Source organism: Leucoraja erinacea, unplaced genomic scaffold, assembly GCF_028641065.1.
Source record: "Leucoraja erinacea ecotype New England unplaced genomic scaffold, Leri_hhj_1 Leri_266S, whole genome shotgun sequence".
Lineage (NCBI taxonomy): Eukaryota > Metazoa > Chordata > Chondrichthyes > Rajiformes > Rajidae > Leucoraja > Leucoraja erinaceus.
Window position 1 is genome coordinate 54,890 of NW_026576167.1, and position 12,611 is coordinate 67,500.

Below are 12,611 nucleotides of genomic sequence, written 5' to 3' on the forward strand. Positions count from 1 at the left end.
TAGGGAAACGTGAGATACAGATGGTGATATAGAGAGATATAGAACAAATTAATCAATGATATGCCGAAAAAAGTATCGCTGACAGAGAAATTGGTACCACGACTACGAGGGAGGCGCGGAGACAGAGGAGATGCAAGGGTTACTTGAACTTAGAAAAATCCATATTCATACCTTGAAGAGGTATTCATCCACTCGCAACAAGGGCCGAGTCCCCCTAGTCCTCACCTTTCACCCCACCAGCCGTCACATACAAAAAGTAATCATCCATCAGTTTCGCCACCTCCAACGTGACCCCACCACTCGCCACATCTTCCCATCTCCCCCCATATCTGCCTTCCACAAAGACCGCTCCCTCCATAACTCCCTTGTCAATTCTTCCCTTCCCTCTCATACCACCCCCTCCCCGGGCACTTTCCCTTGCAACCGCAAGAGATGCAACACTTGTCCCTTTACCTCCCCCCTCGACTCCATTCAAGGACCCAAGCAATCGTTCCAGGTGCGACAGAGGTTTACCTGCATCTCTTCCAACCTCATCTATTGCTTCCGCTGCTCTAGATGTCAGCAGATCTATATCGGTGAGACCAAGCGGAGGTTGGGCGATCGTTTCGCCGAACACCTCCGCTCGGTCCGCAATAACCAAGCTGACCTCCCGGTGGCTCAGCACTTCAACTCCCCCTCCCACTCCGTCTCCGACCTCTCTGTCCTGGGTCTCCTCCATGGCCACAGCGAGCAGCACCGGAAATTGGAGGAACAGCACCTCATATTCCGTTTGGGGAGTCTGCACCCCGGGGGCATGAACATCGAATTCTCCCAATTTTGTTAGTCCTTGCTGTCTCCTCCCCTTCCTCAGTCCCCCTGCTGTCTCCTCCCATCACCCAGCCTTTGGGCTCCTCCTCCTTTTTCCTTTCTTGTCCCGCCCCCGATCAGTCTGAAGAAGGGTTTCGGCCCGAAACGTTGCCTATTTCCTTCGCTCCATAGATGCTGCTGCACCCGCTGAGTTTCTCCAGCTTTTTTGTGTACCTTCCATATTCATACCGTCGGGTTGGAAGCTGTCCAAGGGAAATATGAGGTGGTCTTCCGCGAATTTTGCTCTTGGCCTCACACTGACAACAGAGGAGGCCTAGTACAGAAATGTCAGTATGGGAAGGGGGTTTAGAGAGTTTGACAACCTGGAAATCACTTATCCCAAGACGGAATGAGCAAAAGTGTTCAGCGAAACGAATGACTAGTCCCCGCTTGGTCTCGCCGATATTCTGCAGGAGACAGTAGACAAGCGCAGGCAAGTGGGACTAGTTTCACTGGGCCAATGCTGGCCGTTGTGGGCGAGTTGAGCCGAGCGGCCTGTTTCCATACTGTATCACTCTATGACTCCAGGAGTGCGGCCGGACCTCTCTACACAAGGGGTGATGTGGGCCTCCAAAGCACATCATGTATATTCAAATCTTTGCCAATTTGTCACCGCATCTGTGAATGAAATAATCAAGCCTTATCATTGTCCTTGATCACATTTAGCCGATTGTTTCGCAAAAGAAGCTATTTGTACTGACGCCTGCATCGCCGAACATTACGACAGAATTGGAACCTGCCCTCCGTCGAAGACATGTTGCAAAAAGCATGGCCGAAACAAAACCCGTTGACATGGGGTGCAGGGTTCTTCCGATCCAGTGTCAACTGATCTTCAAAGACACATGCTGTACTAATAAATAACAATTGTTGCTTGATCGCGGTATCATTTATTGTTCTTTCGCTTTTCAATTCGTCTGTGGGAATCTGTGTTACAGAGATAGGTTGAATAAGTTAGGTCTTTATTCTCTGGAGCGCAGAAGGTTAAGGGGGGACTTGATAGAGGTCTTTAAAATGATGAGAGGGATAGACAGAGTTGATGTGGACAAGCTTTTCCCTTTGAGAATAGGGAAGATTCAAACAAGAGGACATGACTTCAGAATTAAGGGACAGAAGTTTAGGGGTAATATGAGGGGGAACTTCTTTACTCAGAGAGTGGTAGCGGTGTGGAATGAGCTTCCAGTGGAAGTGGTGGAGGCAGGTTCATTGGTATCATTTAAAATAAATTGGATAGGCATATGGATAAGACGGGAATGGAGGGTTATGATATAAGTTCAGGCAGGTGGGACTAAGGGGGAAAAAAAAGTTGTTCGGCAAGGACTTGTAGGGCCGAGATGGCCTGTTTCCGTGCTGTAATTGTTATATGGTTATATGGGAAGCAAAGTCGTTGACGGGCAGTGCTGGCGAAGCTGTCAACGAAGGCTTACGAGTATGCGTGCGTGTGTGTGTGTTTGGCCGTGCATGCGTGTGACCGTGTATTCGTGGCTATGGGGATGGGATAAGTCAGTCTTGGTCTACGCCACGACAGAATTGGGCGGAGTTGAACAGTTTGGACGAGTCTGTGGCTGAAGGTGTTCCTCTGGTCGCCCATGTGTCACATAGAAACATAGAAATTAGGTGCAGGAGTAGGCCATTCGGCCCCTTCGAGCCTGCACCATTCGCCATTCAATATGATCATGGCTGATCATCCAACTCAGTATCCTGTACCTGCCTTCTCTCCATACCCCCTGATCCCTTTAGCCACAAGGGCCACATCTAACTCCCTCTTAAATATAGCCAATGAACTGGCCTCAACTACCCCCTGTGGCAGAGAGTTCCAGAGATTCACCACTCTCTGTGTGAAAAAAGTTCTTCTCATCTCGGTTTTAAAGGATGGTGGACAAGCTTTTTCCCCTTGAGAATAGGGAAGATTCAAACAAGAGGACATGACTTCAGAATTAAGGGACAGAAGTTTAGGGGTAACATGAGGGGGAACTTCTTTACTCAGAGAGTGGTAGCAGTGTGGAATGAGCTTACAGTGGAAGTGGTGGAGCAGGTTCGTTGGTATCATTTAAAAATAAATTGGGTAGGCATATGGATGAGAAGGGGATGGAGGGTTATGGTATGAGTGCAGGCAGGTGGGACTAAGGGGAAAAAATGTTTTTGTCGGCATGATTTTTTCAGAAAAGACCCAGATGTCAGGAAGATAAATACAAATTTACTCTCAATGGTATTGTTATCGAACACACTATGAGCTATACATACCTCGGTCTAACTGTTTCAGCATCAGGGAGCTTCAATATGGCAAGGAATGCACTAAAAGAGAAAGCTTGAAGAGCTCTGTATGCAATAAAACAGAAGACTTTACAACATCCAAATCCCAATTTAAATCTGTCTTAAAATATTTGACAATGTAATCCAGCCTATTGTGCTTTATGGTAGTGAATTGTGGTGTCCGCTCAGTCACCATAGTTATAGTAAATGGGAAAAACATACAACGGAGTCCCATGCATGCGGAATTTTGACGGAACAGCCTCCATATCCAAAAGCAAACGCCAACAAACGCATGTCGGGCAGAACTAGACAGATACCCACTGATAATAAATATCCAGAATAGAGCACTAAATGTTTGGAATCACCTAAATCTAGCCCCCCAGATACCCTCCAGTTTAAAGCCCTTCAAACACAAGAGGGGAGCCCAGAAAAGAGTTCCCTGTGTCAGTTGGTACTGAGACTAACCATATAATATAATATAACCATATAACATTACAGCACGGAAACAGGCCATCTCGACCCTTCTAGTCCGTGCCGAACACATAATCTCCCCTAGTCCCATCTACCTGCGCTCAGACCATAACCCTCCATTCCCTTCCCATCCATATAACTATCCAATTTATTTTTAAATGATAAAAACGAACCTGCCTCCACCACCTTCACTGGAAGCTCATTCCACACAGCTACCACTCTCTGAGTAAAGAAGTTCCCCCTCATGTTACCCCTAAACTTCAGTCCCTTATTTCTCAAGTCATGTCCCCTTGTTTGAATCTTCCCTACTCTTAGTGGGAAAAGCTTTTCCACGTCAACTCTGTCTATCCCTCTCATCATTTTAAAGACCTCTATCAAGTCCCCCCTTAACCTTCTGCGCTCCAAAGAATAAAGCCCTAACTTGTTCAACTTTCAATAAAGCCCTAACTTGTTCAACCTTTCAAATGGTATTGTTATCGAACACACTATGAGCTATACTTACCTTGGTCTAACTGTTTCAGCATCAGGGATGCTGAAACTAATTATCCCTATTCAGTTAAACCCTATCCATTTAAACCCTGACCGGCCTCAGATCAATAATGACCCTCCCAATCACCAGTTAGAGGGAACCAAATTATCAAACAATGTAAAGAAACGTATTTGGAACATTGGGATAAAGAAACCAAAAGCCAAAGCAGATTAGAATGTTACCATTCCCTAAAAAGAGATTATAAATTGGCAGACTATCTCTCAACTGTTAGAGCCATAAAGCAGAGACAGACCCTCACCAAATACAGGTTAAGTGACCACTATTTGGCAGTTGAAAAAGGAAGACAGAAGAGATTCTGGCAACCAAGAGAAAACAGAATATGTGGCCACTGTTTGACAGATGGGGTTGAAACAGAGGTGCACTTCCTCCTAAAATGCAAGAAAACTTGACAAAACAAGGAAAGCATACTTTGACAAACTCAGTGTGGCAACCCCTGATTTTAAAGAACTAGATGACACATCAAAACTAAGAATAATCCTTGGCGAAGGAAATACGGCACATCTTGGTGCACAATACGTAACAGCATGCCATAACCTGAGAGGGGGTGAATGACCAACATGCACACATGTACGCACACACTAATTGACATTAACTGACACTGAGAAATTAATATTGAATTGCTAAACTTGCTATTGTGTTGTACTGCTTACAGCTGCAAGAACATGCACTGTATACTTGTATCGACTGGTTAGACTTGGTTTATACTCTTTAGAATTTAGGAGATTGAGAGGGGATCTTATAGAAACTTACAAAATTCATAAGGGGTTGGACAGGCTAGATGCAGGAAGATTGTTCCCGATGTTGGGGAAGTCCAGGACAAGGGGTCACAGCTTAAGGATAAGGGGGAAATCCTTTAAAACCGAGATGAGAAGAACTTTTTTCACACAGAGAGTGGTGAATCTCTGGAACTCTCTGCCACAGAGGGTAGTTGAGGCCAGTTCATTGGCTATATTTAAGAGGGAGTTAGCTGTGGCCAAGGGGATCAGAGGGTATGGAGAGAAGGCAGGTACGGGATACTGAGTTGCATGATCAGCCATGATCATATTGAATGGCGGTGCAGGCTCGAAGGACCGAACTGCACCTAATTTCTATGTTTCTATTGATATTTATGCATTTTAAATATGTATGTCATGTTTCATACTTTGGCAATATAACAATGTATTTTTATCATGCCAATAAAGTTTCTAAATTGAAAAAAATGTTTTGAATTGAATTGAGTGGAGAGAGAGAGACACATCCACCCACAGAGACAAATACAATGATAGTGTGTAGAAACGAACTGCAGATGCTGGTTTAAGACAGACATAAAATGCTGGAGTAACTCAGCGGGACAGGCAGCATCTCTGGAGAGAAGGAATGGGTGACGTTTCGGATCCTTCTTCATTACAGTGTTTGCTGCAGAGTAATGTTATTATGCAGCCTAATATAATGAACAATTTACATGAGGAAATACGGATGTATTTAGTTTAAGGGAGGTTATCCATTTTGGTGGCAAAAACGGGAAAGCAGACTATTATCTAAATGGTGGCCGAGTGGGAAAGGGGGAGATGCAGCGAGACCTGGGTGTCATGGTACACCAGTCATTGAAGGTAGGCATGCAGGTGCAGCAGGCAGTAAAGAAAGCGAATGGTACGTTAGCTTTCATTGCAAAAGGATTTGAGTATAGGAGCAGGGAGGTTCTACTGCAGTTGTATAGGGTCTTGGTGAGACCACACCTGGAGTATTGCGTACAGTTTTGGTCTCCAAATCTGAGGAAGGACATTATTGCCATAGAGGGAGTGCAGAGAAGGTTCACCAGACTGATTCCTGGGATGTCAGGACTGTCTTATGAAGAAAGACTGGATAGACTTGGTTTATACTCTCTATAATTTAGGAGATTGAGAGGGGATCTTATAGAAACTTACAACATTCTTAAGAGGTTGGACAGGCTAGATGCAGGAAGATTGTTCCCGATGTTAGGGAAGTCCAGGTGTGTAGAAACGAACTGCAGATGCTGGTTTAATGCATTTCGTTGTCTCTGTACTGTACACTGACAATGACAATTAAAATTGAATCTGAATCTTTAAGACAGACATAAAATGCTGAGTACCTCAGCGGGACAGGCAGCATCTCTGGAGAGAAGGAATGGGTGACGTTTCGGGTACATCTTCATTACAGTGTTTGCTGCAGAGTAATGTTATTATGCAGCCTAATATAATGAACAATTCACAAGAGGAAATACGGATGTATTTAGTTTAAGGGAATGAAATTTACCCGAAGCTGATTACAAATGACATCCACTTTCTGGTCAGGGCTGTGATTGACGGGGGTGAGCTCCGCCTCCCCACAGCCGGGCCCCGCCCCCTTTCATTGATAGATCCGCCGCCGTTTCGCGCCCGAAACTCCCATTGACCGCGGGTTCAGCAGCAGCCGCGGCGGCTCCACAGCTTCGGGCTCCCCCGGGTCCACACCTTGCTCTCCAGCCTCACTTACCTCCTCTGGCAGCTTGTTCCATTTCCCCACGACCTTCCGTGTGGAAATATTGCTCCTCAGGTTCCGACTAAATCTTGCACCTCTCACCACAAACCTGTGTCCTCTAGTTCTCCACTCCACTACTCCGGGTAAAAGACTGTGCATTCACCCCATCCATTCTCTTCTTGTCCCATGCACTCCAGCCCCCAGCGCTCCAATTAATTACTGTCAGCAGTTTCAGCGAATGCGAATGCGTTTTGAACCAGGAAGTGGAGGTTGAAATGGCTGCGAAAGACCCGGTCGAAGGTTTAACAGAGGAGATAGTTTGTCCCATCTGCCTGGATTTCTTCACCGATCCGGTGTCACTGGAGTGCGGGCACAACTTCTGCCGCTCCTGTATCACACAGAGTTGGGACAGGGAGGGGAAAAACTCCTGCCTGGAATGTAGAGAGGAATTTGCAGACCGCACCCTCATGGCGAGTCGGGCCTTGGCGAGACTGTCTGAGAAAGCTCGAACACTGAGCCTGGATCGGGCAGAGATGGAAAGTAAACTTCAGTGCGAGGAACATCAGGAAGAACTGAAGCTGTTTTGTGAAACTGACAAGAAGCTGATCTGTGTGGTTTGTGCAGCCGGGCGGGAACACAAGTCTCACAGCTTCATGCTGGTGGATGAAGCTGTTGAAACCTACAAGGTAAAAGCAAACCGATTTTGATCGCATTATTGTTTAATTCCATCATTATAATCTAACACTTTTATTCTCTGATTTTCAATCACAATCCCAGGATCAGGTGAATTCTTCCATCCATTCTCTCACAAAAAATAAATCAGAGATCCAGCGAATGGAGCAGCAACAGAAACAGAAGATTTCTGGAGTTCTGGTGAGGCTTTTAAGTTTCGATTTCCTGATCTTGTGTAGATTTGATCGCTGTGACGCGTGTATTAATAGGGCAGCGCAGTGACACAAGTAGTGCTGCTGTCTCCTAGTTGTGGTGAGCGGGTTCGATCCTGACCTCGGCTGCTGCCCGTGTGGATCATGCCTTCTCCCCGTGTCCGCGTCAGATTCCTTCCACATCCCCAATACACGCTGGTTCAATGGTCATAGCAACACAGAAAACATGTCCAGCAGTAGGCCATTCGGCCCATCGAGCCAGCACGCCATTATGACCATGGCTGATCATCCAAAATCAGTACCCCATTTCTGCTCCCCCCCCCATATCCCTTGATTCCAATTGCCCATACAGCTAAATCTAACTCTTGAAAACATCCAGTAAATTGGCCTCCAGTGCCTTCTGAGGCAGATAATTCCACAGATTCACAACTCTCTGGGTGAAAAGTGTTTCCTCATCTCGGTCCTAAACAGAAAATCGAAATATAGAAAAATAGGTGCAAGAGTAGGCCAGCCCTTCGAGCCAGCACCGCCATTCAATACGATCATAGCCTACCACTTATTCTTAAACCCTGGTTCTGGACTCCACCAACATCGGGAACATTTGTCCTGCATCTAGCCTCTACAATCCCTAAATAATTATATATGTTTCTATTGTAAGATCCCCTCTCATCCAAATTCCTATGAATACAAGCCCAGTTGACCCATTCATTAATCATATGTCAGTCTCTCCATCCCAGTAATTAACCTGATGAACCTTCACTGCACTCCATCAATAACAAGAATGGCATTCCTTAAATTAGGAGATGAAAACTGCACAATACTCCAGGTGTGGTCTCACCAGGAACCTGCACAATTGCAGCAGGGCCTCCTTGCTCCTAAACTCAAATCCTCTCGCAATGAAGGCCAACATGTCATTAGCTGTCTTCACTGCCTGCTGTAGCTGCATACTTACTTTCATTGACTGGTGTACAAGGACACCCTGGTCCCATTCTATCTCCCCTTTTCCTAATCTGTCCATTCAGATAATAATCTGCCTTCTTGTTCTTGCCACCAAAGTGGATAACCTCACATTTATCCATATTATACTGCATCTGCCATGCATCTGCCCACTCACCCCACCTATCCAACTCTCCCTTGCAGCCTCACAGCATCCTCCTCGCAGCTCACACTGCCGCCCAGCTTTGTGTCATCTGCAAAGTTGGAGATGTTACCTTTAATTCCCTCGTCTAAATCGTTAATATATATTGTAAATAACTGCCATCCCAGCAATGAACCTTGCGGCACCCCATTAGTCACTTGTCGACTGTAACTTATCCCTGCAAAAGTGGGTAGTGAGCGGATTAATGGGAATGTGAAAAGGAATAGGCAGCAGGGAATAGTATTGGGGATTGATGGATCATAAGATTACCCTCATCACATTTCAGAAGCATTTAGACAAACTATTGAATTGCCAAAGCAAATAAATATTACACAGGGCAAATGTCACCGTCAACGTCTTAGGGAAACACAATCAGTGACATTTATTGATCTTCACCTTTCATTTCACAGGAACAGTCACACAACCTTCAATCCAAGATCACATCCCAGTTTGTTAAACTACACCAGGTTCTCACTGAGGAAGAACATCGCGCACTGGCAGATATATGGGAGGAAGAGAAGAAGATTCTAAATATAATGGAGAACAATCTTCGAAAGATTGGAAAACAATTAAAATCCATTCAGGTGGATCTCTTAAAGTTGCAGCAACAGATGGATCAAAAAGACAGTGTGGTATTTCTGAAGGTGAGGGGTTAGACTATGTTACATTGCAGCTTTGATTATTGGTCTCTCCACTAGTGCAGATATTATTTAATCCCCACCCATTTTAATCCACCGATAATCTTAAATTCTGTCTCATCCTTCCTAACATCTTTTCCAGATAAAATCCCACGACCTGCCCAGTCTTTTCATTAAGTTCCATCCTCTTATGGTGTCATCCTCACGAATATTCCTTGTGCTTTCCCCCATCGTTCTACGTCTCGGCAGCTACATCCGCTTTCTGTCTGCATGTGAAGCCCATTCTCGAGCGGCAGCATTTTGAGACAGTAATCCATGCCTTTATTACATCTAGGCTGGATTACTGTAACGCGCTCTATTTTGGAGTTGCTCGTTCTTCACTGGCTCATCTCCAGTTGGTTCAGAATGCTGTTGCTCCCCTTTTAACAGGGACTCGAAAGAGGGAGCACATAACGCCAATTCTGGCCTCCCTACACTGGCTCCCCGGTGCACTTTCGAGTTCATTTTAAGATACTGTTATTTGTTTTTAAATCTCTGAATGGGCTCGCCCCGCCTTACCTCTCTGAGCTGCTCCACACATACGCTCCTGCCCGGTCCCTCAGGTCAGCTGGTCAGCTGCTCCTGGAGGTACCGAGGTCTAGTCGGAGGCTCAGAGGGGATAGAGCCTTCTCTGTTGCTGCTCCGGCACTCTGGAACACCCTGCCGTTGCACATCACACAGGCCCCCTCTCTGTCCATCTTCAAATCCAGTGTTAAAACACATTTGTACTCCCTGGCTTTTGACCATGCCTGAGGCTTTGCTTCTGTTTGTGGTGTTTTTGATGTTTCTTTATTTTACATGTCTTTTCCTACTATTCCTTTTGATTGTTATTTTTGGCGTGTATTAACTTTTTTGTCAATGATTAGTGATGTACAGCACTTTGTTGCAGCTATGTTTGTTTTTAAAGTGTTCTATAAATAAAATTATTATTATTATTATTATGACAGTGGAGATAAGCATTGGGAAATGGGAATTATCAGAGAGTTGTAGAAATTTGGTGAAATTCCCGCTGTCGGGATGAGGACAGTCCATCTCAGTCAATTGAGATTTGTGTTTTATTTCTTTCAGGAGGAAGCTGGTCCCAAGCAAAGGTAGGACATTGTCTTGACGGAAACATTGTAAGTTTTGGTGGAACAGCATAAAACATTTCTAATGCTCAGTTTATAACCGGCTGTTCAATATTTCCAGTGTTCGTGATGAAGCCAAACCACTGTCGGTGGTAGATGAAGCCTTTCCGATTGAAAAGTTTTATTGCCCTCTTTCGTTCAACACGGCATTCAGAGAAACATCTGATGACTTCAAGCACGGTAAAGCTTGTACCTTTTCCATTATTCTTGTTTCTGGTATCTTTAAGCAATACCTAGATAACCATATAACAATTATATCACGGAAACAGGCCATCTCGACCCTTCTAGTCCGTGCCGAACACGTATTCTCACCTAGTCCCATATACCTGCGCTCAGACCATAACCCTCCATTCCTTTCCCGTCCATATAACTATCCAATTTATTTTTAAATGAATCCTTCGACCGCTACCTTCCACCTCCAAACTCCAAGTCAATTTTGGATCCATTTTACCCTTTCGCTTTGGATTCCACCTGCAATTACTTTCTGGACCAGCCTTACATCCTTCTGGGAAGTTAATATATTGGTTCACAATGAGATCAGTGCGCTCTTGGTTGTACACACCCACCAATTGCATCCGTGAATCCCCTCTTTCAGCGACCCTACAACCACATGTCTCCCCCATTCTGTCTAACACCCGATCATTCAACCTCTGCTTCCTTCCATGGTCCAAGCCACCCCTCCCTCTCCCTCACCCTCCACTCAAAGAAAAAGGGGCAGGTCACCTGGACACTCATCTCCACCCCACACATCTACCTCCTCTTTAACAACCTCAAAATGCCAGTCGCCTGAATATACTCTTGATCCGATCTGCCTCCATATCTGAATAGCCCGCTTCATTTCTCCATCCCCACCGCAATCTCGCAATCCTCCTCACTCTCCGCATTCGTCCTCCCCGTCCACCCTCCCCCACCTCACGAAATTCCCCTCTCCATCCCTGGATTAAAAACTCCGGGAGAGATGTCTGTGGTTCACCCGATGTGGTTGGGGTAAGACCCCGGGCAAGGTTTCAGTTATCCGCCCGCTTGTGCCAGAGGCCAAGTGGCCTCTCCCCCCCCGACCCCCGGGGACTCTCTGATTCTCTGCTTCTCCCCCCAGTCTCCGTCACCCTGGATGTGGAAACAGCGCATCCGCAGCTCGAGGTGTCTGATGATCGGAAGACAGTGAGACGGTCCGGGAACCGGGGTCTCCCTGACACCGGGAAGAGGTTTACAGTGTATACGTGTGTGCTGGGATCTGAGGGATTCACATCAGGGAGACTTTACTGGGAGGTGGAGGTAGCAGGGTGTGAGCAGTGGAGTCTGGGAGTCGCTGCAGAGTCTGTGGACAGGAAGGGACCGGTCAAACTGAACTCGGAGAATGGAGTCTGGAGCATCAGACGGCGGAATGACGTGTTTGATGCATTCACCTCCCCTCCATCCCCTTTCCATGGCCGTCTCTTCCCCAGGAGGGTGGGAGTTTATCTCAGTTACGAGTCCGGGACAGTTTCATTTTATGACGCGGACACCGAGTCCCATCTCCACACCTTCACTGAGAATAAATTTACGGAGAAACTTTATCCTTTCTTCGAGACTATGTATGAACACCGGTTGCTCAGAATCTGCCCCGGTTCCGCTCCGGGTGTGTAAAAGGGTCAGCGTCAGGAGCGGGGGCTGTGGGGCAGAAACCCGGTGGACAACAGGTCGGCGCTGAACAACTCTCATTTAATCCCCAAATTCTGCGTCGTAAAACCCCAGTGAACGCGGAAATAAAACCAGGGGGGATGTAAATATGGGAAGAGTGAAATAAAAAGCAACTGTAATCAGAATTGTTGATCCGTTCATTTCAACGCGTTAACCAAAGATCCTATAGTGAAGAAAGATAGTCCACTCCTGCTAAATCCAATAGGCTGACGTGTAGTACTGCCATTTCAGTAATCCCGACCCGACTTTGGTTCTCCCTCTCGCAGTGTAATCAGCGTAGCGGGGGAACAGTTTATGTGTGATATAGGGTTAGATTCATAATTCATAATTCTGTTAATTTTTGTTAATGATTAATATGTTAATACATTATAATTCTGTTCATTTTCTTTTTTTAATGTTTTTTAAAATTTTCTTTTTAAATGGCTCATGTGCTGTGTGAGTTGATTTTTGTATTAAGCTTGCACTCTGTAATTAATCTCATCACACTGTACATAACTGTGGTATTTGGTAAAATAATAGCAATATGAATAT

At 45.7% G+C, this 12,611-nt stretch overlaps 1 protein-coding gene across 1 annotated transcript in view; it reads left to right on the forward strand.

Annotated features, from left to right (window-relative positions):
* Positions 1-6,477: 6,477 nt before the first annotated feature.
* The window catches only part of LOC129693341 (nuclear factor 7, brain-like), a 6,226-nt gene continuing 92 nt past the window's right edge, over positions 6,478-12,611 (forward strand). The window contains exons 1-6 of the mRNA XM_055630183.1: positions 6,478-7,260; positions 7,352-7,447; positions 9,007-9,240; positions 10,342-10,364; positions 10,462-10,580; positions 11,497-12,611. The exon at positions 11,497-12,611 is cut by the window's right edge and continues 92 nt beyond it. Coding sequence (XP_055486158.1) covers positions 6,850-7,260; positions 7,352-7,447; positions 9,007-9,240; positions 10,342-10,364; positions 10,462-10,580; positions 11,497-12,026 — 1,413 coding nt within the window. The 5' untranslated portion in view covers positions 6,478-6,849 and the 3' untranslated portion in view covers positions 12,027-12,611. The remainder of the gene's footprint in view (positions 7,261-7,351; positions 7,448-9,006; positions 9,241-10,341; positions 10,365-10,461; positions 10,581-11,496) is intronic.